This window comes from Anopheles funestus, chromosome 2RL (assembly GCF_943734845.2).
Source record: "Anopheles funestus chromosome 2RL, idAnoFuneDA-416_04, whole genome shotgun sequence".
NCBI lineage: Eukaryota > Metazoa > Arthropoda > Insecta > Diptera > Culicidae > Anopheles > Anopheles funestus.
In genome coordinates this window covers 54,465,901-54,492,304 of record NC_064598.1, presented here as the reverse complement: position 1 = coordinate 54,492,304, position 26,404 = coordinate 54,465,901, and the positions used below count along the sequence as shown (strand labels likewise).

General features: G+C 40.9%; 1 protein-coding gene across 6 annotated transcripts in view; it reads right to left on the bottom strand.

The window, feature by feature from the left end:
* The window catches only part of LOC125761081 (mushroom body large-type Kenyon cell-specific protein 1), a 132,906-nt gene that overhangs the window by 90,620 nt on the left and 15,882 nt on the right, over positions 1–26,404 (bottom strand). For 5 of the 6 annotated variants that reach the window (XM_049421895.1, XM_049421893.1, XM_049421894.1 and 2 more), the window contains 2 exons: positions 7,681–7,757; positions 5,658–6,356 (listed from right to left, as the gene is read on the bottom strand). In XM_049421895.1, coding sequence (XP_049277852.1) covers positions 5,658–5,751 — 94 coding nt within the window. In that variant the 5' untranslated portion in view covers positions 5,752–6,356; positions 7,681–7,757. Of the gene's footprint in view, positions 1–5,657; positions 6,357–6,564; positions 6,672–7,680; positions 7,758–26,404 lie in introns of all 6 variants that reach the window. The other variant, XM_049421891.1, reaches the window with a different exon arrangement.

The window sequence follows — 26,404 nt, the reverse complement described above, 5'->3', positions numbered from 1 at the left end:
AGTTCCCGTTCTCTCTGGAGCTTCTATTTCATGCAGTCAACTAAATGCTGTCCAACCAATGAGACCGGAAGCAGAAGCATAAACAACAACAGCAACAGAAATACATAAACTTTTGCCAACATTCCATTCATCCGGCCGAGTACGACGCTATCTCCTGCTCTGGCGTATGTTCCATTGCGGGACCATTCGCTGTCCGCTGTTCGCACCGGCGGGTAAGGGTCGCATTGAGTAGGCCTTCCGCTCGCTTCCCTACATTCGACAAAGATATGTTACCGGCGGCAGGGCGGCACGGTATACTACCACTGCTAGACTGCACGGCACAGACTGTGTCGGATCGGCCCATCAACAAGTGTTTCCGCTAGCGAAACCAGACGAAGCTCACCATCGCCATTAGGCAAAAGGTTTTGTGGCATGCTGCCAACGTGCGCTCCATGCTGATGGTCACACAGCTGCGGCATCACGCCATTATTTGCCATCGTCCCAAAACGCGCCAAACCACCACTGGAGGGTACTTGACGCGCTTAGCGCACGGAATCGTATGACGAGACGAGCTTCTAAGTGCTCCCATGCCAAGAGCAACGGGATGAAATTATCTTCGTATCGTGTTCCCTGCTACCATGTCGCGAGCTTTTTGGTGCGAACGGTGCGCTTGGTCGAAGCGTAAACAAACAATATCCGTTGCGTGGCACGAAAACTCCGCATGCCGTTCAATGGTTTGTATGAAATCGGGTATCAAAAAGTGATGACAGAAGAGCGAAGACACTTCAGATAAAATGCCTCCTTCCGGGAAGTTGACTGTCTGGCTGGTGTAGGTTGATATTTGGTTAACATTTACGCGCAACATCAACTTTCGAACTATTTTGCAAATAATCCAGTTCATGCGATGGACCTTACTTGGCGTGTGTTAAAGCAATCCTCGAGGAATAAAAATTAATTTTCAATTCTAAGCTTCAATTCTAAGGACAATGGAGGCGCCTGGTAGAACACTGCCATACAAAGTAAAGCAGTTCAGTGAAATTGCACAAGCCTTAAATGTTGTAGCAATTTTTTTCCTTTAGCACAAGTACAATATGGAAACGAAAAAAGTTTACAAAAAAAGGATGTACAAACATAACCGCTTTAGGTAATTGTATTAAATGAACACTAACAATACGGTACGAAAATAAAGTAGGCCAAAACAAGTTTTCCCAACAGGTACTTCAGCACCTTCTGATACGGATAAAGTTGTTCAATCTAATACACACACACACACGGTGGGCACTCCGTTTCCAGGAGCAACCTTCCAAAGCTCTCCTACTCTCCGATGCACAGACGTTGCACACACGAAAATCATTGCAATATCATAGGAAACGTAACCGACAGCCCACAACTGGTCACATGCAACAAGTCTGCCAGCATGTTTCCGTCTGGATTTTGTGGGATTTTTCCTCACAGAGCGTACGGTTTTGTCCTATGTTCCGGTGGCCAAAAATAAAGCAACAGGAAACAGCAGCTAGTCAAAAGCTGAATCTCTATGCCGAGCGGGTGGGTGATGGGAAAATTGGCTTCCGTTTTGTCGGTACAGGCCGGGCTTGAAACCAATTCTCTGCCCAGTTGCATTGAAACAGAAAACCCATTTTTGTTATTTGTTTTTTTTTGTTGCTTCTTCTTCTGGCGCTTACACTCTTACTCGTTGCAGCGAGATGTGCAACAGGCTAAGGCTGTTGGAGGTTCGTATCTAGGGGTTTGCTTACGGTTTGGCCTGCTTTCGAAACCAATTCGCCCTGGTTTGGTACAGAGAGGTTTTTAACGTTCGTACGGGTGAACAGATTTACCCCGAAAATGGTCAATTCTGTTGGTTTATGGTTACGGTTTTGAGTGCCGTTTCAGTGGAAAAAAGTTAAACCCCGAGGATCGGACACCGGACCAACTATCCAAGAGGACGGCTTTTGTTGATGCATCGTATCCAATTCTACCATGCTCACCCTTGCACCGGTGTCCACTGGATGGGATTCCACTCGTTTCCATCGTTATGCTTATGCGAGTACTGCTCTATGATACAACTCACTTCAGGTTGAGTAGGATTGCTCAATGGATACAAAAAGTGCCGACTTGTCCGAAAATGTTATACACACACACATGAGACTCGAACAGTGTTGAAACAGTTAGTTGCCATCCTGACGAAAGACAACCCCGGACGCTTTCACTCCGTTTCAATCGTTTATCTATTCCGAAAAGGAATGAATAGCATCCTTATCGTTTGGTTCAAAATGGTCCTTTGCTAAACGGTGACGGCGAGCCCATTCGCAACACCCAAACGGGTAATTTTCGGAATGGTTAGAATTTCCACCAAATACCTTCACATGCACACGACCGTTCGGCTGAAGCGGACGAATGCATGCGACCGGGTCCGGTTATCTCTATCAATTTCAAAAAGTTCACCCCTTGCAAAAAGTTGATCGTTTCAGATTTTGGTGCCATTTAACTTTCGGCCTACACGTCCATAGGTTTGGAAACAGGGCGGTGCAAGGGACGTGTTGCCACGTTCCGTTGCATTGCCCGGCCGTTTGCCGAAGCTCGCTTGCCCGTACACATGTATGCACGAGATTGCGATGATTGCCATGAGAAGAGTGTCTACGAGCCTGTACGGTCGACATCTGTCTGCTGGGCACATGTTTTCGGTTGTTTGGGCAAATGTTTTTGGCCGCTCGTCAGTTTCGTCGGTTAAAGGGATTAAGTTATTAAGTGATTTTCGTGCGTTCCATTGCAAACACACTTCCAGCCCAGGCATGGTTGTGCTGGTGCAATAATAGTGAAGGTTAAGGAACACTTGTTTAGAGTGTAACCACTAGTTGCTTTTTGAGGTTTATGGTGTTTGTTTGTACGTGCGTGTACGTGTGTGTGTGTGTTTATGGAAAAGATTAGTATGTTTCCTGCCAATTAATAGTACGATAACGAATTAAAAGTTTGAACGAGAACGAAATGAGTTTGATGAGATTTAGTTAAAATTGTTTCATAAAATGAGAGCATTTACAACACAATTGTACGGAAGTTGTTCTCATCAAGCTTTATCACTAAACAAAGCAGAAAGCATAAAAGCTCGCTTTTGATATGTTTTGCGCCAAAGCTTCTCCTAATTCGTGATAAAGTGGTATCGATTGCAACGAAATGAATAACGCATTATCCAACTGCTGTTGTGCGCTGCCACCAATTTCGGCCGGAGACGGTTTGCCATCCATCAACCCGGTACAATATTGAAAATCCTTCATTGATTTATTTGTGTGTGAAAAGACGATGGTGCTACCATCTGTTTCCGCCATCAGCCGTTTATTGTACGAAAACCGACCGACATTCCACGAACGCGCATACGGGGATATACCAACAACGCACACTTTCGAGAGCGATTTTGTGCTGCAAAGAAAACTTTTCCGCTCACCCTCTCTCTTAGCCCCAGTTGCCCTCCGTTCCGTTGTCGATGTTTGTCGTTGTTTTCGGTCGTGTTTGAAACGGAAACCTGTTGCCCGTTGCATACAACTGTTCGAAAGCTGTGTGTATGTGGTGTTGTACGGCCACCACTACCACCACCAACATCGGAAACGGCTGCCACACGACTGTCGCTCCTAGCACAACCATTTCTTCCCTTTCAAACCCGGTTAAGGAAGCTTTTTCACCACACAGTCACGTGTTTTATTCCATTTCTGGCACCCGTGTGTCACCCTCTCCTATCACCCCTGGAAGACGGAGCCAACTTCATCGACGAATCGGCCGATAAGGACGCACAGGCAAAATGGGAAGAAAACGAATCCAGCGGCTGTGTGCAAGACGCAGGATGCAGGAAGGTTATGGAACGGGGCGAACAAAAATTGGACTACCATCCCCTATACCGTCACCGTCGGGATAAGATCACCCCAAAGGAGGGGTTGGTGGGATGAGGGGCAGAGGGGTTGTGAGACTGGAAGGCGACTGGGAGCGAGTGCAGGTTCACTGGGAAGTGACATTTCCGTTCCTTTCTCAGTGCATTTTTCGGTAAGGTAGCGTTGCTCCTTGGGGAGAAGTTTTCCGTTCGATCCACATTCGGAAGACAGCCGGCTGCTGTCTGTGAAGTGGTGTTGGTTGCTAGGTGCCAAGGTGAGACGGCAAGCAAGAGGCGAGGCGACAGAAAGGCGATAAAGAAAAGTGCAACCTTCTCAGTCGAAAATATACCAATCGCAAGGAGGAGTTTTTTCCTTTCTTTCTTTTTTTTGTTATTGCCTTCCTCTCAAGCAGAGCGAGATAGTTCAAGTAGGACGCTTTCCACTTCGTTTGGTCGGTTGAATGTGAGAGGAGGTGGGTGGTGAGTCTTTCCTTGACGCACCAAACCAACCCAGCACTTTCATGCCAACCGTTTTCGGTTAAAGACAAGACAAATCGGGTGCTGGTTGATGCGGGCCGCGTTATACAACAAAAATTGATCGTTTTTCTCTATGCACCCGTAAGTTGCCGGGTGAAACAAGGAGCTCGAATTAGTGGAACCAATGCCCCATTTCGCAAGCTGGTTCGGAGCGGGTAGGGGCGCAAAACGTTCCCCGGCGAGTTGGCGGTATTTTCGTGTTTGTACAGGAAGCCCAAGGAAGGCCACACCGAAAGCAGCGACTCACAGTAAAAAGTCCTGCACCCCCTCCCTCCATCACCTTTTCGGAAGGGTGCGCAGGATGAGGAACGGAACTAACGAAAAGCGGAAACGGCTGACACACAAGCGCAGAAACCTGATTATATTTCCTGCACCGTAAGGAGTGTGGCTCCACCGTCGGTTGGCCCCCGGGTCGGCAGCTCTAGCCGCCAGGCCCTAGCAACCACCCAGACCCAGAGACGGTGAGTTTCGTTTTATATACAACGACTTTCTTTCTGTGTGTACGCCATCGCCCAGCGATTGCACTTCGGGTCCGTCATCCACCAAACGGGAAGTGTTTGGGAAGGTGCTGTTTCTTCTCTCTTTCTCGCACAACCGCCACGAACAAAGCCTTGCCTTCAGGGTGCGCCTGCAAGACATGTACAGACTATCGCGTTCCACCAAAGGACATGCACAGCTGGGATGGGATGGAGGACGCGTTAACGAATGGAGGAAAAAATAAAATAAAAAAGTGAAACACAGTACGAACTGGTACGTGCCGCTAACAACAAGTTTCCCATCCCAGCGCCTGGCTGCGTGCGCCACAACTGTGCAGGGATGCACTCACACCCACCACCAAAAAGGTAGAGGTAGAAAAAAAGAACGTCAGAAAGCAGCTCGAAAATATAGGAAAATTTCACTTGTTGCGCGCGTCCAACGTGAGGATGCACTACTACTACTACTGCTGAGCGACACGGGAGGAGCCGATTGCCTTTTGCGAGGTGTGTCTGGCAGCGAGGTTCGTATGCCGGATCGCTTCAAGACATGACTAACAACAACAACAACAAAAACACTTTGTTTCGGCTTGGCAACAAAAGACGAAAAGGCTGGGAAATGTTATAACTTTCCGCCATAAAGTTCCATCAGCAGGTGCGAATGACAAAATTTGTGCATTTGTAAAATCGATTCTTGTTTCTACCAAAACCGCAATGGATGAGAAAGGTTGGGATACGCTTATTGGAGAACACTCACTACTTGCAGCGCTCCCAAAGGACGTTCGAACGATTAAAAAGAAATTAAATACACTTACCGACTATATGCACCATATTTTTCGTCCACTTGGCCAGCTCACGTCTTATGTAGCGCCGCTCCTGAACACAGCGAGCGTACGAACAGTCTGCCATCGTACTGGCCGCAAGGATACTGCGTTTGTGGAAGGTTGTTCTTGCAGACGGCAGCACCGGAGGGCACGTTTCCAAGAAGCCACAGGTGGTTCCGGCTTGGCAATTTGTTGTGTGCTGGAAAATCTTCGCTGCACATTCGCGCTCTCACACTACACTCTACAACAGCTCGGAGCGGATTCACTGCTATTCGCCAACAGTATCATCAATTCACTAAAATAGGTTTTTGAAAAAAAAAACAACAACGACAATTGCACCAACGCAATCACACCTGTTGCAATGTTCTGGAACCGACTTCACTGCAACTGCTATGTTTTAGTTTCTTTCTTTTTTTTTGTTGCTGTATATGTTTTGTTATCGACTATTTTCTTCGTGTGCTTTAGAGCACACACACACACACACACAAGGGCTGATATCTTCTTCACACCCTCGCAAACACGTTACAGTGATTCCGTGCCGGAAATGGAATGCAAAAACCACGAGCTCACAAGAGTAGCACCCACTAAAATCGTACACAAACACACGCGAGCACTCGGTATACGGTTGTGGCTACAACTACTGATGCAGAAGATGTTTGCTATCTGTGCTGGATGGAGAAGGATTGGGGGCTGAAAATAAAAAAACGAGAAACGAACAACACCCAAAACGGGAAAATAAGATAATGGGAAAATATTTTAGAAGAATACCATCAACAACAAGTGGTCGGGATTTTTGAAAAGCGTACAAATACCCGTTTGCCGCTACACCATTATGGGTGTGCGCAAACGAGTAGGAAGAACTGGTGGATAAAAAATTCAACAACAAAAAAACACCCACCCGTACGAACGAGATGCCGCGCAAAGAAAGAGTCCGGAACTTGCCAAACACTGTCCTTCCTGCTGTACACCAAGTGCTGCTGCACTTCTCGAATACAAACGGAAATGCTAGTGCGGGAAAAAATTATATACATTAAAAAATGCTCCAGAAAGTATTGCACACAGTGAAGAAAAACATAAGCGCTGCCTGCAACCAACGGGAGAGGAAAATGAACCGGAGGGTGGAAAACTAAACGAAATATACAACATTAACTTGTATGGCGTTGGGAGAAAAAAGAAACCGAAACTCCTCGAACGAAAAGAAGACAAACAAACAAAACAAAAAAAACACGAAACGCCACATAAACTCCTAAGCAACTTGGCCAGGGAATTGGAAGTCCGGAAATGAAAAGAAATCGTTCAAAAAAGTGGTGCAGAAATAAAAAAAAATAAACGAAACGGTATAAGAACGAGGGCCACTTCCGCTCATATACACGCGGCACACATACTCTGCTGGCCGGACGAAAAATGCATCTCCATGGGATGGGTGGAAATAACGAAGAAGAAAAAAACATCACTCACACACACACTTCGTTGGTATACACACCCGCGCAGCAAATCCTTGGCCACCGTTCGCAACGTCGGCCACTAAACGGCTGCAATAGCTGCAGTTACTTAGCCTGGGACGGACGCTTTCTACGATCTGTGCCTGTGTACGAATATATACACACACCCACACACGCATACATAAACAGCATAAAAAAAATAAAAACGCAGCGCCTGTTATAAAAGGAGACACCCACTACTACCAGTGCACACAGTTGCATGGAGTGCACATGGGGGGCGGTTGGAGAAATAGCATTTTTCCGGGCGACAGCAAGACGCCTTCGCGTTCTGGCATTAGTTACTATCGCACTTGCATTGGCTCGATTTTTTTTTTGCCACTAAATTTCTTCTTTTTTTGTGTTGCCTATTATAACCCTTTACAGAGAGGAATTGGTTCGATTTTTGTAGAGCGAAAAAAGAAAGAAAATAGAAGGGTGAGACAGCTTTGGAGAGAAATTATTATACTAAAAATAAACTCATACGAATGCACGTTGTTGTTTCGGGAATTTGCGCGAGTTCCAATAGTACTTACTTTATCAGGGAATGGATTTTCGTTTTGAACCAATACGATGATCCTGTTAGCTTAGTGTCATGGCAGCACAATGATATCTGGAATGATACGAGAAAGAAGAAAATGGTTTAGTATCACGATGTTCGTAACACGCTTCCATTAATTCTTCGTTTTCAGCCTGAAATATTATTGTATTTAACGTAAGTCCAATTAATAATTTCAAGTTTATTTTTTTAAAGAATAGGCCTTGCTATCATTTGTATGTATATTAAATCTATATATATAAAATTCTCGTGTCGCGGTGTTAGTGTGCAAACTCGTCTTAAACGGCTGAACCGATTTGTATGAAATTTTCGCTGAATGTTCGTTAGGTATGAGAATAGGTTTACCGCTACTTTCCGTTTCGTTAGGTGGCCTCTGGCCGACATTATGAGTTCTTTTCTGTTTTTCCTACGGGAGTTATCAAGTAGGCATAACCATTTTTTCAACACGAATAATGTTGAACACTCGGGTCCCATCCCATCCCATCCCATCCGGACCGTCCCCCCGTAGCAAGGACTGACTATCCGGCTACGTGGTAAAATAAGTCTAACAAGCCAGAAATGGCCGGCGTGACCTGTAAGGTCGTTAAGCCAAGAAGAAGAAGAAGAGGAATGTTGAACACTACTGAAACAAAAAAGTTCTAAATAAAAAAATGCTATTTAGTGATTTGGACCTGGTATTAAATCCCAATCGTCAAGGAAAGCCAGAAATGCCTCCTGTAGTAGCAGGAAAGAAGAAGATGAGCCACAAAAAAAAGAAAAATGGCTTTGACTGCGAATATAACTTGGATTAATAACGGCAATAATTTAAGAATTTTCAAATAATGGACGATATTCTCTAATCGCCGTTCTAATAATACCACACGAATCAAGATTGAACACTCAAAATGTTTGCTTTAATTACAAAACACTTGGTTAAGGACAAAGCTAGGTTTGCCGGGTAAGCTAGTATATACTATATAAGTGTATATTAATACACATATTTATGTTTTTGCTTTTGTTTCTTGGTGTTCGTTGAAACGTTGAAAACGAAACATAACGTTGAAGCACAACAAACGAATATGAAATACATGGCAGTTACTAACGCAACACCAAATATGTTAACGATTCGGCAAAAGTTAATTTAGAATCACTTGTCTTTGATATGGAATGTCAGATTCATACGATTGTTCTCGTTGTGTTTTTGTTCGTGAAACAGTTAATTTATAAATTTTTCAGCTTAAAGTTGATACGAACTAAGCGGTTGGTGAATAAAAACTGTGAATAATAATTTTAATTTCTTATATTGTAAAACATTTGTTTAAAATTTCTTTAGAAGAGATGAGATGAGATGAGATTGAGATGTTTAACTCAACTCTTTAAACCTCCCATATGTAAACAGTCTATCCAATTGACATTCCATATTAATGGCACGAGATTCTATATCAATATATTCCGAATCTGTTAGCCATTGATACTTGATGTAAGAGTCACCGGGCTGATACTTTATTTTTTATATACGATGCTTGTACAATTGTTGAATTCTCTAAGCTTCGTTTGCACAGTGGGCAAATGCCTGTATGAAAATCGAAAAACTTACATCGTCATTCATGCAAACTTAATACATGTTTGGAAAGTAGATACTTTAACTAAGATAAAACCAAAATATCTCATTTGCAAATTTGAAACTTTTTGAGAAACAGTACCTCAAAATAGTAGGTGGTATGTTTTATTTCAAAAATATGTTATATTGCAAGCAACATTAAAACCGTTGTATTGAGAAAACAAATTGACCGATTTTAATAGCGTTGCATTTTTTGAATAGGTTTTTTAATATACTTTTCATTTGTATTCATTGTTTTGATAATATAATAGTTTTCGTTTCAAAAATTATCAAAAACCAAAAGAAGGTCTTGCTGTTCTCAGATATGATGTATTAGACAATGAAAAAAAATATGTTTGCACTCGAGTTAACTCTTGTGTCATATATCATATGAAAGGCCAACAGTTTTACTATATATTTTTGATTTAATTGGTTGCGACCATGCGTGACCGTGAAAAATATTTAAGTTTTTCTGAAAAGACCCTAATACGTGATATGATAGCGGCGTCGCTCTTTAAACGAAAAGATTTTGATTGATTATTCATTATTATATGTAAAATTGCCTAAATATTACTTATTTAGTTACTTTTTAATAATTAATTGTTTTTTTTTTCAAGTTTAAAACCTAGTACATTTTCGTCATAATTTGTTCTTTGTTTGTTCAATTAGATGCTTGAAGTCAAACTCCACTAGCTTCTGTCAAACATACTAGTTCCTATTTGTACTAATTATTGAAAACACTATTATTTGAGAAAAAAAATGAACAATTATGCAATCACACATTATTTAGTTATATCAAACATGTTTGAAGAAAATAACCACCATGGCTCATACAATTGATTTTCATCCCGGCATTTGTATGGCCGTTGCCCACTGTGGTTTGGGATTAGTAATGCCATTAGAATGATACTGGACAAACCAGCTCAAACAAGAAAAAAAATCCCACCTACAAGGATAGATAAGAAGCGATAGGGCTTCATCGCGGTTAAATGATAGCGTTAACTCGTTTGTAATAGAGACGGGAATGTGCTAGCCAACAAATTAAGGATTTACGAACGACGAAGGTCGATTGTTAAAGTTTTGTTTTCCCGAGAACTTTTATGATAAGTAAGTACGTAGAAATAGTAAAGAAAAAATACAACGCACAAGATACGAGCTTAACATTCAACCACTACGACCAAAACGGTATATCAATACAACGTACGTGCAAGTGTGTCAGTCAAAACATTCAACAGGTTTTACAATAATCTCTGTCATCCCTTACGGCGCGAAACAAAAAAAACTATTCAACGCTTTTGCAAACGGGCGGAAATAAACTTCCGTTGCCTAACACTCAAGTGCAGCCACTTGGAACGCCATCATCATATCGAAGCAACAGTTTTCGAAACCAGTTTCCGAAACACATTCAAAACATAAAACACAACGTTTGATACGCTCATGTCTTTTTTTTACGGAAAGCTTCTCATATTAACAACATCAACTTAAGACGTTTAGTGTACGTCAAATAAACGCTACAAGGTGTGCATCGGATATTTGGGAACTCTTTCCTTCACATCTAGATAAATATTTCAAAAAAAGCATGAAACATTTTAGCAACAGGTTAGAATAATATGATCTACCGAAAGCACTCTTGAATACTATCAAATGTTCCACTTCGTTATCTACTCTCCGGAGGAGCGCAATCTGGAACGAAGTGGCTTTCGGGCAAATTTTGTTAACAGACACCCGAACCCGACCCATTCGTTAGTGCAACATCAATTCACGTGTTTCCTTCACCACAAGCGGGAAATCCACAAAGCACAAAGGAAAGATATTTACGTTAAAATGCCGAAAATTTACACGTCACCAAACCACTTACACCGTGCCCGTCCCCTTCACGGTTTTCCGCTTGTTCCAACCAACCTCCCAGGTTGCCGTAATTTGGTTTTGTTTGGCAGACGAGAAGTTAAACGATTTGGGACCGGTTTTATGGAGTGTTGGTTTGCACGATAAACCTCTTCGCCAGGACACACTTCCCACCCCTAATTCCCCACGGTCCAATACGAGTTCCGGAATAGGAATGTGTATAGTTAAAGTTTAGCAATGTGGCATACCCAAAAGCACCGAGAACGCAAAGTACGGCAGTAGTACACACCGCATTTTCCCCGGGCAGGAGAAAGATTTCAGATTCGTAGACTCGTATCGGTGCTCCGAGCCAGAGTTGCGATGCAGGGAGCAGGGCTTTTAAATTCGTATTAATTTTCGGTTTACATTGACCAAATGGTGCCGGTGAAGTTGACTCGCATCACATAACGAGTGCTTTAGTTGGGTGCTCGCCGACTGCAGAGAACTCTAGCCGCCGTACTGTTGCACGGATTCGGATATCAATGCACTCATTGCACCTGTGAGGTGACGGCATTGGGAAGCAATTTCTTTTTTCTTTTTACCTTTTTGTTGCAACTACCTGCAGCAACGGGGATCATTCGTTCGCTTAGTCGTTTGGGTCTGCATCGTACGGTTGGAGCACTCACTATGCTGTACAGCAGCAAACAGGCAGCATGGATAAATGGCACTACATGCATCTCGACCGTTTAGGACGCGACTGGATACCCGTCCGGATCGTAATGACAACGGAAGGAAACACGAAAATCGAAAAGGGATTTCCTCAAGCCCGACACCGAAATGGGGATCCTTCCGAAAATGAATGAATTGATGAGAGGTCAGGTTAGAGGTGTGTGTGTGTGGACGTTTACACTCCCACATGCTATACCCGATCGCCCAATTCTACCGATGTGCAACGGTTGCAGCAACAGATTGCATAATTAGCAATTGAGCGAGCAGACTACCGCCATTGCGTCGTGGCAGGATCGCATAACTCTAGATCCTAGCAGTGCAAATGTTAGTTCGTGATGGTGAAACACAGCGAAACGCTGCCAGGGAACAGTTTGGTCCGCTACACGTGGATGTCTTTAATTGGTCACCCTTCCCACAGGATCCCAAATCTAGGTTCGAAACTGGTGCCGGAACGGGAACGACCCGTTTTGCAAAACGGTTGAATCGAAACGTTTGCTCGATTACTTTCGGGGGCTGGCAATTTTAATCCAATAATCGACCTGGCAATAGCAATAGAGTCGAAGGTTGTCAAATAGGTCGTTCGTTCTTCTATCAGCTGACGATTGGACGGGGTTTTTTTGGAACAGGTAATTTCCAGTGGTGCAGGTGAGAGTTAATAGTTAAGTGATCAATCAAAAATTATTCATAAATCGGCCTTCACCTACGAAAATGGGCCCATGCGATGGTTGAGGAAATATCGTACGGTATGCCAAATGAGTGATTTGCATTAGCACAACTGTTGTGAAATGTGAAAGCATAATTAGAACAACCGCTCCTGGGATCAATCATGCCTTTTTGCAACAGCCGATGGTTGGAACAGAATACCACCAGTGAATTCCATTTGTAACGAATCAATTTATGAGAACGGTGTTAAGTTCAAAATGAATTTGATTAGCTTATATTGATGGTGGACGGTGACAATTGGAATTCATTTTGTAATCATGTAGAAATTGCGTTTTCGATTATAGAAGTTGAAGAAACGTATGTACGTGAAGTTTTTTTTTAGTGTTTATGCCCAACGACTACCCAATTGATGGCTACTTACCCTACCGTTTACAGTTTTAAGTCACAAAAATGTATATATGAAAAAATAAAGAAAAGGTTTTTTTAAATTTACAATTTGCTGATTAATTTTTGGATAACTAAGCATAATTTTATAGTTCCTCAAAAGCAATAGTAGAAGCTGCAGCAATTGAACCACTTGGCAGTTTTGTAAGTAAAAATTTTATTCTTTGGTTAAAAGAGATAGATAGCTTTGTTTCTGTTCTGATTGTTTCTGACAGTGTACAAAATTTTATATTTAAAATGGTCATTTTCTTCATTTTTATCCTCTGTTTTATGCGGATCAGCAAAATTGTGCGTAATCCTGTAAAACTTGAACCGAATCAAACAAATTTTAAAAACAAATTTAAACAAAAAAAAAGAAAAAGTATACCACAAAGCGGTGCGTTACTATAAACGAAGATAAGCGTTAGCGTTACTATAAGCGAAAATAAATGAAATCATGAGTTCTTCCAAAAAACTTAAATAACATTCTCTTGAATGGAATAATTGTAAAAATACAACTGTAAAATGGCAATGAAAGTATATCCAGCTTTTGCAAAACAGTTTTTAGTTAGTTATAGAATGAAAAGCTTAAGGTGGCACAAATGGCCCAATTTCCGCTACTTGACATCAGTAGACCTTTCCTGTAATTTTTGCGCATGGTTTTGACAGCTCATAATATACTACACTCCGTTTGGTCCCATCCATAGATAGCATAAACGTTTTTAGATAAAAAAATCAACCTCGACTTTCGATGTGAGTGCTTTTTTCACTTTGTAAGATATATTCATTAATCATTACCTCTATCCTCAACCATTATCATAATCCATTATCTGCATCCTCAAACTAAAGTAATTTTCGAAAAAAACGCCACTTTTAGATCATTCTGATGCGATCTATTATCTCTTAATCTTTCGATAATATTTTTCTTCATATTGAAGTCATCAAACACTTTGTCATTCTGAAACGTTTCACATGTGATTAAAATAAATGTATTAAAAACTTTGTTAAATATTTATTGATTTAGCCCACACGTGTTGGTTAAACAATTTATTTAACGCACACTTTTGTAGGTAGAATTGTTTACTACTAAAGACCACACAAAGCTTGGTTGCGGAAAACCACACGTGTTCTTCGTTGGCCAGCAAACCGAAAGAAAAAAAATAGAAGACAGTCTGTTGCTTTGTTTCATTCCTAAAAACCATCTATCAGACTATCCGGCAACAATGGTTAAAGCGATTGTTGCACATGACAGATCGGTTGTCTCGCTAAAGAACGATTTCCCGACCACTCGCTATCCCCGAACCAGGTAACGAGGCAACAGGTGTTTGCGACGGTGCGGCACTGAGCGTTGCTCCGGCAAAGTCGGCACGGAGCTTATCTCGGTCACATACCAATCCGTGTGGATGTTCATGTGCTTACAAAACCAACGTCGGCTGATGGTGTGGCATGTGGCGGTCGATGCTTGCAATTTGCGTCGGTGGACTGCCGATGTTTACGTTTTCAGTCACGGAACACGTCTCGGGCTATCGGGTTATCGAGCGACCGGGCCAACTTGTGCGGTTTGTGAGAAAACAGGTGTTTTTGCCACCTTACCAGCCGTCGGCATGTTGGCCCGAACAGCGCTACAATCAAAGCCTAAGCGGGTGGACATGGTATGGACATATCAGTAGGAAATAGCTCTCTGTGATTCCGGCACGTGTTAGTTCTGCGGAAAGAATAAATGATGGAAAGGGGGGAAGGGGATTTTTTTATGTTTATTTATGTTTTCTTACTCAGCGTTTTGTTTATGCCCAACACGTTCCAATTAGAAATTTTAGTCTCTACCCGAAAATCTAAACCATTTTTTTTAACAGGAAGCGTCGTGTATACGCGTAATTTCTACGGAAGTTTACTAAAAAATGCATTCAAAAATATTCACTTAAACAACAGCTGCTTACTTCTGATTGCGTTTTAAGTTATTTAGAACTCGAAATAAGGGGTGGCCCAGTAGGGTGTTTGATAAAGGAACGGATTCCACACTCCCATTCAGACCGTCTCGCAGTAGCAAAAGAGCCGGACTATACGGTTACATATTAAAAATAAGTCTAAAATACGGCCTGGAATTACTTGCGACAAAAAATGGGAACTTGAATACAATTGATTTGAATCGCATTTGATATACGATTTATTATTAACTTTTTTATTACTTTCTGTAGAAAAGAATAACTGCAAGAAAAAGCGATGAGCAGACATATTTCTTAAGAATGTATTAGGTATTTTTAATGTTACAGCTTAGTTTCTAACCAATAAATACAATATAGGTTATATAAACCGATTATGCCCGGGTTAAGGCAAAATAAAAGGAGGAAATGCCTTGTGAAAATTGTACACACTTCACCCCTTTGAGGCTTTGACAATACGGCTAAACGCCATCATCATTAACCGTATGTATATAAAAAAAACAAATAAGTTTAATAAATCCAACTGAAGGAATTGAACATTCCTACTTCCAGACGATTTTCTGCTAATATTATAGCAATGACGTTTATGTTGCACAGAAAAAACGACCCAACTACCCTATTCAATTGACCACCGGAGGTCGATAATAAGACCGATGAGGAAAAAGGAGCACAACCGGTGTTCTTCAGACAAAAACTCTAATCATAGATACTGACCACGGTCAACTTCCCCATCATCATCATCGATAGCAGTACCCACAACTGCTGCAGCAGTCGTCCAAGTCTTCCAACCCCCCATCATGCGGCGGATGGAATGAATCAATGAAATGAAGCTCTCCACTACGTTCATGAAAGGGAAACACGCATAACAAAAAAAAACACACACACACGCCACCCGTACATGTCGAAGAGCAGTGCGTATGGAGATGATTGAAATTGGTTCGAAATTAAGTGGCAACTAGAATCGCCCCATTCCAGTTCCTTCGCAAGTGTTGTACGTTTTGCAAAGCAAGAATTTTCCAAATCCAAGTGTTGCAATGCAATGGCGGGAGTTTTCCCTTCCCTTTAGAAACAACGAGAATGCTAGGTAGCCATTTTGCAGTGTGTCGATGTTGGTAGCTTGATCGACCGACCGGCTAGTTGTTGAATGATTACAGAGCAAGATCAAGAGCACCCGGAGAAGACCCTTGAAGAAGGGTAGAAAAAAAGAAGCGAAAGGAAGCTGAACAGCCTGCATGAATGGCGTAACGAGGATCCAGCCCCATCAATCCACCTTCTGTGCTCTCGTGCGCTCGTACGCATTTTCATGTTTCATCCACTTTTAAGAAATCTAACCGTAATTCTTAACGATGTTCAATAACGGGAGAAGTTCCTGTTTGGCTAGACCCTGTGTGTAGCACTGGAGGATCGCAAGAATGGACAAAGTGATAGAGGACGGTTTGCTTCGCTTTTGTCTCTACACTATGATTCGCCACTCGCCTTTTTGTTTTTTGCTCTCCCCCTTTCGTCGGAATTGATGATTTGCCCCAACTTCACCCGAGTCTTTCTTCGCTTTCCTTCCTTCGTGATTATCGATACCTGTAGCGGTATTATTGATTTCATTTACATGAGCTAACAACATCCTGCCATTAATGCAGGTGGAGTTGATTGTGCCTAATAACAATATCATGTCTTACCATTCAGTCGAAGCACGTGTGGTCAGAGTAAGAAAACCACTTTTGGTGAAACAACTGAGAGCATAAGCTTCAGCAGAAATAGTATTGGAATAAATTAGTTGTCTTTATTCCAGGAAGAACGAGTTGTTTGCGGTGAAGCTGAAATGACGTAAATAAGATCATTTTTCGATTTTTTTTTGTCGTCTAATTCGTTTTTACAGCGTGTTGACTACAGTCTGTTGACTAATTTATTTTCTTTATATACATTTATTTGCTTTCATATGATTGTCCGCATTTTAGACATTGATTTTGAAGTCGAATCTATGTGCAGATTTACTTTGTTATGCAATCTCACACTATTACCAGCACACAAACTAACATAAATTTAAATCAACCTGTTTCTTGCGACTTTTAGTTCTCATACTAAATTATTCGAGAACAATTTGAAACACTTCCATTCCATCCCTTATTAACAAATACACCTTTACATTTTTTTTGTTTGTTTGCTTCAAACACTCATGATCACTAAAACATGCTTTTTCGCTTACTGAGAGGAAATTCATGTTTGTATTATTGCTAGCTTAAAACATAACCTATTAGCTCAATGCTTAATTCAAGCGGTCGGGATTTCTCACGATCGAATTTTATGAAGGTCACCCTCGCACCCTTTCCCCCTTCGTGACCACCATGCCATATCTCGACTGCAAATAATTCGTGCACAATCGCAAAACGCGATCTGCCTCTCCGCACACGATCTCATAGTACAGTCGGACCTACCAGTAAGACAAGTGTATGCTAATTTATTGGTCACCTTATGGATCGCGATGTCGTTCCAATGCTCCAACAGCTCTATGTCCGTACTTTATTCCGTTGCTCGCAAACTGCGCGAGCGTTTTGTCTATTTTGCCTGGGCGATAGTAAACTTAGCGAGAACAGGTTGTTCGCACACCCTCATCCATTCGTGGAAAGCATAGCACTGCCGATGCTATGGTGTGAGCGCGAATGATGTTAGAGAGTGGAATGTATCCCATCTAAATCGCTATGTTCGCTAGCCCTTTCCTCGAAGCATGTGCCAAGAACTACAGAGAGCTCTGTCCAAAGATCGGCTGCAACATTTCAACAAAACGGAGCCCTCGAAACGAAGTGCGTTTGGTGACACAGGAATCACGCATAGGGGTGGGGGTAGGACATGATAAAATGGTGGAAAGGGCAAACAGCACATTTGTGAAGGTTTCTGCAAACCGCACCAACGCCATGGGAGAGAGGCGAAGGGCAGCTTAGGCTCAGATGGTAGATAAAAGAGCGCAATTTAATAATAGATATATTGTATATCGATCAAATTATGTGCAATCGCTTGTGCTTGGCGGCAGCTGCTTGTTGAGATGTTGTCTATTTGTATCCGTTCGTTTGCGTCCTCCTTCTTACACACATACTACTACTACTACTACTACTAAGGCCGCGCTATCACTATCGTAAATGACAAACACAACATTAAGCTTCTGGTTAAGTGCTGTAGCGCGAAACTTTGTGAAGTAAGTTTGAATTTTGTATTTATAGTATTTTTAAAGTTTCAAATTATTGCTTTTTGTTAATCGTATTGACGAAAACAATGAATCGTCAATTGTAAAATGTTACTATTTTAACAAAATAAAACATTTTTACAGTTTAAAATAGACCAAATCCACAAACTGCTTCAATGGCTTTAATTTTACCAACACAATAAGCAGAAGATCTTTCCGTAAATGACGTTGACGCTACAAAATAAGATCCCCAGACCAACGTTCACTCATGATGGCCGGAGAACTGTAGTAACAGCGAAGCTAACAACTGATAGATTCAATCTGATTCGGTTAGGACCAGTTTTTCTCCATTCTTCCATCCACACGTCGATGGTGGCGCGATCGTAAGACAACCAACGATTAAACTATTCAACTACTTCCTCCCTCTCATCGGACCCACCATCTTCATGCACGAGCCTGTTAAAAAACATACAACAAAGGGATTGTCAAGAAAAGGGAGACCAGTGGCAAGAGGAAATCGATTACCGACGCTGGACAAGGTTAGGAAGACGGAAAAGATGACTTTTCGCGCACAAACACACAGCCGCACGGCCCTGTATGGGCCACCAACCCAACAATCAGCAGTTCGGTAGCAGTTCGATCCCAGAACTGGCTTGAAGTTTCGGATCAAGCCATTCCATGGACGGAGATCAAGTGCATGGATGACTTGGTCTCGGGTACGCCTGGCTGGGCTTGAACTGCACGAAGAAGCTGCAAGCAAGCAGGATTCCATTAACGATGAAAGATGGTATCAACGTTCGGCACCGCCTGCACCATCATCGGCCATGTTCGGTGTCGTGTCTACGATGCTCAAAGAGACGCGCCCGTTATCTCGCGTCGTCGACATGGCGGCCAAAGTCGGGCCTGGAAGCTACCTCGAATCGATTGAAACGACAGAAGCAGGCGACGGAAATTAGTCCCGATAGGTGTCGTACGCGATCGATGACTTTTACCAGTTCTTCCGTGCTGTCCCACTAAGTTTCTGTCCTTCACGAGCCTGTGCTTTTCATTTTTCCGTCTTCTTTTCATTTGAAATTCGCTAGCCCTCACGCGGGAAGATATCTTAATCGTGGGCAGGATAAAACGGCAGGCATAACCTTGACATGTTACACAATGGGGAGCAGAGAAGGATGGTGGTTAACGACGAACAAATCATTTTAAAAGTTCAATAATTTCATAAATACAGCTAGTTTGTGCACGTTTTTCTCCAATCTTCTTTAAATATAATTAATACGTGCAGCTAGCCTCGGTGTGATTCTTTTCCAAATTCACATCTCATCATCTCCATTAAGATAAAAGTTCAACAATATTTAAATATTCAAAGCAAATCGAAAAACTCCTGAACACAGCATAAAAGATATTCACCGGAAAACTAAATATCATGATGGTTATGGAAGGATGCACATTTTTTCTTCACTCTCGAGCATTTATGTCATTTCCAATTGCTAGCTTCCCATGGTTGGTGGTCGACGGCGAAGTAGAAAAGACCTCAACGAGTGTAAATACACAAACACATAAGCATCGTCATGCTGAAGCACATAGTATCATCTGAACGTGATCAGCGTTGTCTTCGTAAGGACGAACCAAAACACAATAGAAACACTCGACACGACGGTAGCTAAAGCACGAGGGCACAGAACAAAACACTCACTATGACCAGTCCACTTTGGTCATTCTATCTCGGGGGCTTTGGGTTTTTTGTTTTTCTTTTTTTATCTCTTCTCCACACACAATACTCCGATGTCCGAAACTGTCCAGTGAAAAAAAGTGAAAAAAAGAAGGACGAGAATGTAAAAAAACACAGTTTATATGTCTTTGTGATGTCGGTGTGGGCAGAGAAGATTCAGAAAAGACAAAAGGAGTAGCAAAAATTGCCAGACGAACTTATACATACTATCCTGGACGATAGTAAGCTCGCCGGTAGCCAACGTGATACCTAGAACCATGTACCATGCGGGCAGATGGATAGGGTTGTTGCTGGTGCTGGGGTGTTACTAAAATAAATAATTCGCTCCGTTTTTAATTGGAAAAAAGTCACTTCTGCCTTTTGTGCATCGCTTAAGGTTTTTTTTGCATATGGCTCTTCTACATCTTTCTCTGAGTAAAGGGGTTTTAGTTGAATCTGGTAAACGAGCTGTCATGAGCCATTTGCATTAGTGCTGGTTCTCTTTTGGAGTATAGAGGATAGAAAATGTGAAAGACTCAACTTAAGTTCACATTTTAATTTTTTCCATATCATGGAATCGTATTTTTCTAATTTTTGCACAAATTTTTCACAAAATGTACAAAATTTACGGAATAATTGATTCGAGTATCGTTAAAAGTTCTTCGAAACAATTATTTCCGCAAGCATTAAGAGCCACAAACGATACCACAAATGAACCCATATTTGAGAAACGCCATTTTCAATTGCGAGCTCTAACACTGACCTAGATGCACCCCACCCCGAACAGCAGCACCGTCAAAGGCGTCACAATTTGCGTTGAAATTTCGTACCATAAATCATGCTGTAAGCCCTTGTTGACTGATAGTTGATACGAGCGAAAATTGTGCACTATTTAAGAAGGTTACTTTCTGGTTCTTTGCATGCGTGTGTGTGTACGCTCGAGGAACCAAAACTAAGCGCTAACAATAACACTGATAATTGCAAACATTGACGCAATCTGCCTGCAAAACGGTGGCCACACTTTCTTCCGTCGCCTGATACTTGGAGTTGGATTGGTGAAAAAGGGAAAGAAGAGGGAAAGGGACGGTAGTGGAAAGGTGAAGAGGGAAATGCACAGATAAGATTATAGCTGCAACCCGCAATCCGCTAGCGGCTTGGGTGAAAATATATAATCAAATTAAATGTGCCCACTAACTGACGGGCCCTTTTTCCACCCTAACCCTCTTTCCGTTGAGCGAAGGAAGGTTCAACAAAATAAACCAGAATACATACAGTAATAAATGTTACTGAATATTGCACTTTACACAATAAATTTTTGATTATTTTTGATTAAATGACCCTAATTTCGGTAAGAACAAACCACTAGGCTTTTGGATACATTTAAAACAAACCGGTATTCTTCAAGAGGTTTTCATGAAGTCACATTTTAAACTCTATTTTTATTTATCAAAATCAATCCATATAACACTGCAAACCAAAAAAAAGTGGCAACTTAGCCACACACAAAAAAATGGATGCCTAACCACGTCACAATCAAATGACACAACAACCATTGAGTGGAAAAACCCCAAAATGACTAGGTGCACTAATAAAAGCCTCTCCAAAACAACTACGGCCACATTCACAAATCTAAGTCACGTTGCACCACCCAACGTGTGCTGTACCAAAAACGAACCAAAAAGGCGGCACTAAGCAATGACACACATAAACACACACAACCACACACACTTCGCATACAGTGCGCCGTTACAACAAATAGTGCATCCACTGCACCTGCATCCACTGCCATACTCGTCCACTCGAATGCTCGTCCGATTCGTGCCATATGTGTGTTTAGTTGTGCAGCGTTGTATGCGTGCCCCTAATAAGAGTGATTCCTCTCATTCATGTAGGTTGATAAGTGCACCGAAAACAACCGAAACGAAGGCGTAAACTATTCGTGTTTTGTTGCACAAACTTCAGCCGGGGGCTGCAGTTGTGAAATAACTATTTGTATTGTTTTGTTTTGTTGCATGTCACAGTGATGCATTCGATAAGCCACAATAGAACGATGGATTTTTTTAAATTATTTAAATTGATTAAAATAGTAATTAATAACCACAAGCAACTTTTACAATTAAATAAACATCGTTTATACAATAATGAATAAACGTAGATAAATGCCATGTACATCATTAATAGCATTATACTGTACAAACATTTCTTTCTAACTCCACCTAAATCAGTATTAAATGCATTAAACCTCTAATATTACGGAAACCTAGTGCATTCGGCCATTCGTACACGCTCGCACACTCTGACAGCAATTCGTTTGACATGCAGTTTTGCACATTCGCTCGTGTGTCGCTCGGCTCGCTGTCGTCTTTATAGTTAAAACTGATTAGAAAACCAAATAAATTCGCACCCTGCCCCTACGTTTACCATGCATCCCACAAATTTGCCCGAATACGAATGGATTTGGTCTTGGTCACACTGAGATGGAATTTTTGAGAGAGAGAAACAACTAAACAAACAGTCAGTGCAGTAGTTTAAGCCTGGATTGGTACACAATTTACAAAACAATTTATCTGCTAATATTCGTTTATAAGAACATACAAAATTCATTAAACAATTAAATTCTTATATTTTTTTTAAATATTCCATGGATATGTGGAAACCAGGTCCTCCCATTTTAAATTGGGAATTTAATTTTTTATGTTAACAATTCAATATTATTCTTGTCGTCATATTTTTCTTAACATTGCTGCATATCAAAAACGCAAAGTTACTTGCTCTTGTCTTTTTGTTATTTTTGCTCCTACCGCATCAAACAGGGTGACCTTCACTCGAAACAAGCTTCCTCGCTGCTTTCCTCACAAACTCGCCTTTGCGATGGAATTGCTCGCACGTCTCACAAATGCTGTATTCTAAATTCTAAAATCTTGATTGGTTACCCTACCGTCCCATAACATCCTCCATCTTAACCTTTGCTTCCTCAGATCCCATAGTCGTAAATAAAGTGGTTGCTAATCGATTGAAAATAAAGGAAATATTTGAGGACATAACATATTGCAGGCAGTTTGAAATTAATATGAAAAATACATAATTGAAATTATAAAAACAAATACATATGGACAATCATCACCATTTTTTTTTTCATTTAGCAACTGTTACCATCTATTAGAGAGACGTATTTACCATAACAGCTAGGAGTGGGTTTTGTTAAAGTGCATTGACGATTCATTTTGTGTAATTCAATGGCTTTGTTATTCAAGCAAACTATTTTTTTCAAGTCAGCTAGTTTTTCATAAAGCCAATAATTGAAATGTTAATTATGCGTCTTATTTACATTATTACAAATATAATAATTATGGAAATGATATAAACTTTTGATTATTGTGTAAGAAATAAAACCTTCCAATTTCAGTAACTTTATTGCCACCGAAGTGTAAGTATAAATGATTGATAAATTCAAAAAAATAACCATCTACATTGCTTTACCATTTGTTGCAGCTTCAGTCGTCACAAAAGCATACAGCTACCACGTGATCACGGCATCCACCACTGATATCAGCTCCAAAACAAAATGTCAGAAGTGATCATTAACATTCAAGGTCCAAAGCTCACGTGCCCACTCGGCAAGTTTTCATTTGATTGGCAGCCGAAAAAACTAACAAACAAAACACTAACTAAAACTCCTACCACTACCGCCACACACGAGCACACATACACACACACAAACATTGCACAATAAAAACAAACCCGAACGGCAAAATTATCTGCAAATGCACCAACTGGAAGCCTTCCACACCCGTCCGAATCAACGAAGCAAATTAAATTTTACCACCACTCGGCTATGCATCTCCCGGCGCGAGAAAAACACACGCCTCTAGGCTTGATGATGTTGCATTTGTTCAAGCCTAATTCGTGCTTCTGACGATGGTTGGTGGTAGTACTAGCGGTGTGGGTGAGGTGTTATTGTGCTGCGATGCACTTTTTGACGATGCGTATGCGGTCTGATTATTTTCTATTCTATCGGACTGCGTTTCTGTGGCCAATCGCTTGAGCAGGCTAGTCGAGATTAGTCGAGTTCTAGTTTTTATTCTCGTTTCGATTACACGGCCCAATCTAGGCCCGGTTGCGGAACGTGGATGTGCCGGGCTCGGTATGCATTTGCACCAGTTTCTTTTGTCTGTTTCATGCACCCTAATTTTTGCACTTTCTTTTACATTCTATTCTACTGTGTACTCGCTTTTTGTACGGTATACTATTTGCTACGCTTTCACCATTTCTGATGATGCATTCTAAATGCTGCACGGACAAAACTGACCGGAGCGCATTTGTTTGACCCGTTTGTTGTCCTACCAACCTAATGCTAGTGCTTTTATGCAGTGCAAAAACAAAACAAATAAAAACAAACCGAAATCACCCCTGACTGCCCGTGGACAATGCTAATCAACACGTGGGTCGGTTTTGGGTAGCTGGCTTTGTCATGGGGAAGAATCGCTGCTCGTTTAGCAGAACCACAACACTAGCATATTCTCTCAAAATGTTGCATGTTTCAATTTGCACATTTTTGCACGCCATGTGCGTGCGTGCCACTTTGTCAATGTGTGAACTCATTCTTCATCTCTAGTCGGTAGGTGTAAAATACACCCAAGATACAATTGTACAATGTTATCTTTACCCTAATGAATCTAGGTTTTATGTTTTTTAAGAGAATGAAAATATTAGTATTAGTTCACTAATAGGGAAAGTAGGTAAAGACGTCCGTAGCTGTACACACATTATTTTACATCCATTATTTATTAGAAAATTATTTGACGCTTGATACTAAAATTTGATGATTATGTCATCAATCAAAATGATGGTTTCGTCACGTGTACTTTTGACATGTTCGAAAAAGACACGAACACCTGATATGGGAAAGATGGACACTTTGAAGTGTAAGATAGACAAATATGGAAACAAATGTAAACTACATGAATTTTTATGTTGTTTTAATATTATGCGATTCCTAGTACATCTATAAAGCGGTTTATCATCAAAAACCTTGGAATGCCATGAAAGTTTTTGCCCTAGGAAATTGCTAATTCTTGCCACCAAATTAGGTGAACTTGTTGAATGAGTAAGGCCAGCCATTTTCCGGTTCCTTAAAAAATATGGTAGAACCTCACACTTTTTAAGTTCAAGAGGTGTTGAACCAGCTCTTTTTCTTGATGAACTCTCTTGTAATGAATAAAACTCGCTCACTAAGTAAACATGGCGGAAATAAGAATTAAATATGCAATTGAATTTAGTTTCCACAGTAACCAAATTACATCCACTATCGTGCACACAAAAAAAAATTATGTAATGTGTAAATATGATAGATCAGCGAGTTTTACAGAACTTTGGTTCTCAAAACATTTGTTACATGGCCAGAGTTTAAGTTGCATTGCTGAAAAATATCGTAATTTTATTAATATTATTATTTTTTATTAGGCTGGCCAGATCGTATGACTTAAAAATATCGAAATAATTAATATCCTTTAATTATAAGAAGTTCCCATCTTTTCCCTAGTGTCCATCTCCTAATGAAATTCGAAGATGCTGACACTTTACGGGTAGGAATGTTAAATCTCTTGAGTCATTTTTATTAATGGACATCTGCATTGAACATGGCATTGCATCGTTTTATTTGACCACTTTTGAAACATCAATAGAAACCTGTTGAGCAAAATTATCCCAAACGGAAAAAATGCCCCAACACCGCCCCAACACCAGCTTAATCGACACTAAAGCGACATATTCTCTCTCAGAAAATCTCGCTCTGCGTATGGTGGGATCAGAACGATGTCATATATTACGAGTCTTCATAGGAGAATGGTATCGAATTGAAGCGAGCATCAAAAAACAAACCACCTAAATGGAACACTACACAGCAGTCAGTATTTTTTCAAATCACTATCAAGTAACGTTCTTTGTTTAGATAATTTGTTTTGACATATTTTATAACAAATCTTCAAACTTTGAGGAAAAAATCAAGTTACAGATTATACAACTAATATTCTGCTACTGTGCGATCTATGACCAGAAGCATGCGACCAGTACGATCGTTAAACGGTGCGAATCTCGTATCCAGCAGCCACGCATCGCTTAAAAATGGCGCGGATAATTAAATCTATTTGCTAGCGGAAAATAACTGAACGTTTCGATAACTCATACCTTGTTTCGATACACACAAACACGAAACGACGTTTGCCGAGAGAGGGCAAGTGGTGTGATTTGATGGGAAATCCCACAAAATCCGTGGACACATTTTACACGGAAGCGAAAACAAGTTATTGTTGTATAACGTGAGGGATTTCGACAGTGTTTATCATATGCAAATATCACTTTTAACTGCTTCGAAGGTTTATAGAATGTAATAAATTCAACTAACTCAGCACATACTCTAAACTATGATGATAGTTTTATGCTAATTGTTCGATGATAGTTTTTTCATTGCTACTATCAACAAAGAAAACACAACATGCTACCATCTTTTTCTCATCGAACATTTGCGAATGTTCCGAGACAGCCATACCGCGTGTAACGGTGCTGCCGATCGCCTTCCTTGTTTAGAGATAGTCGATGCGTGTGTGTGCATTTGAACTATTAGCAAAACAAAAAACAGCAACAGCAACAAAAAAAAATAACATAACT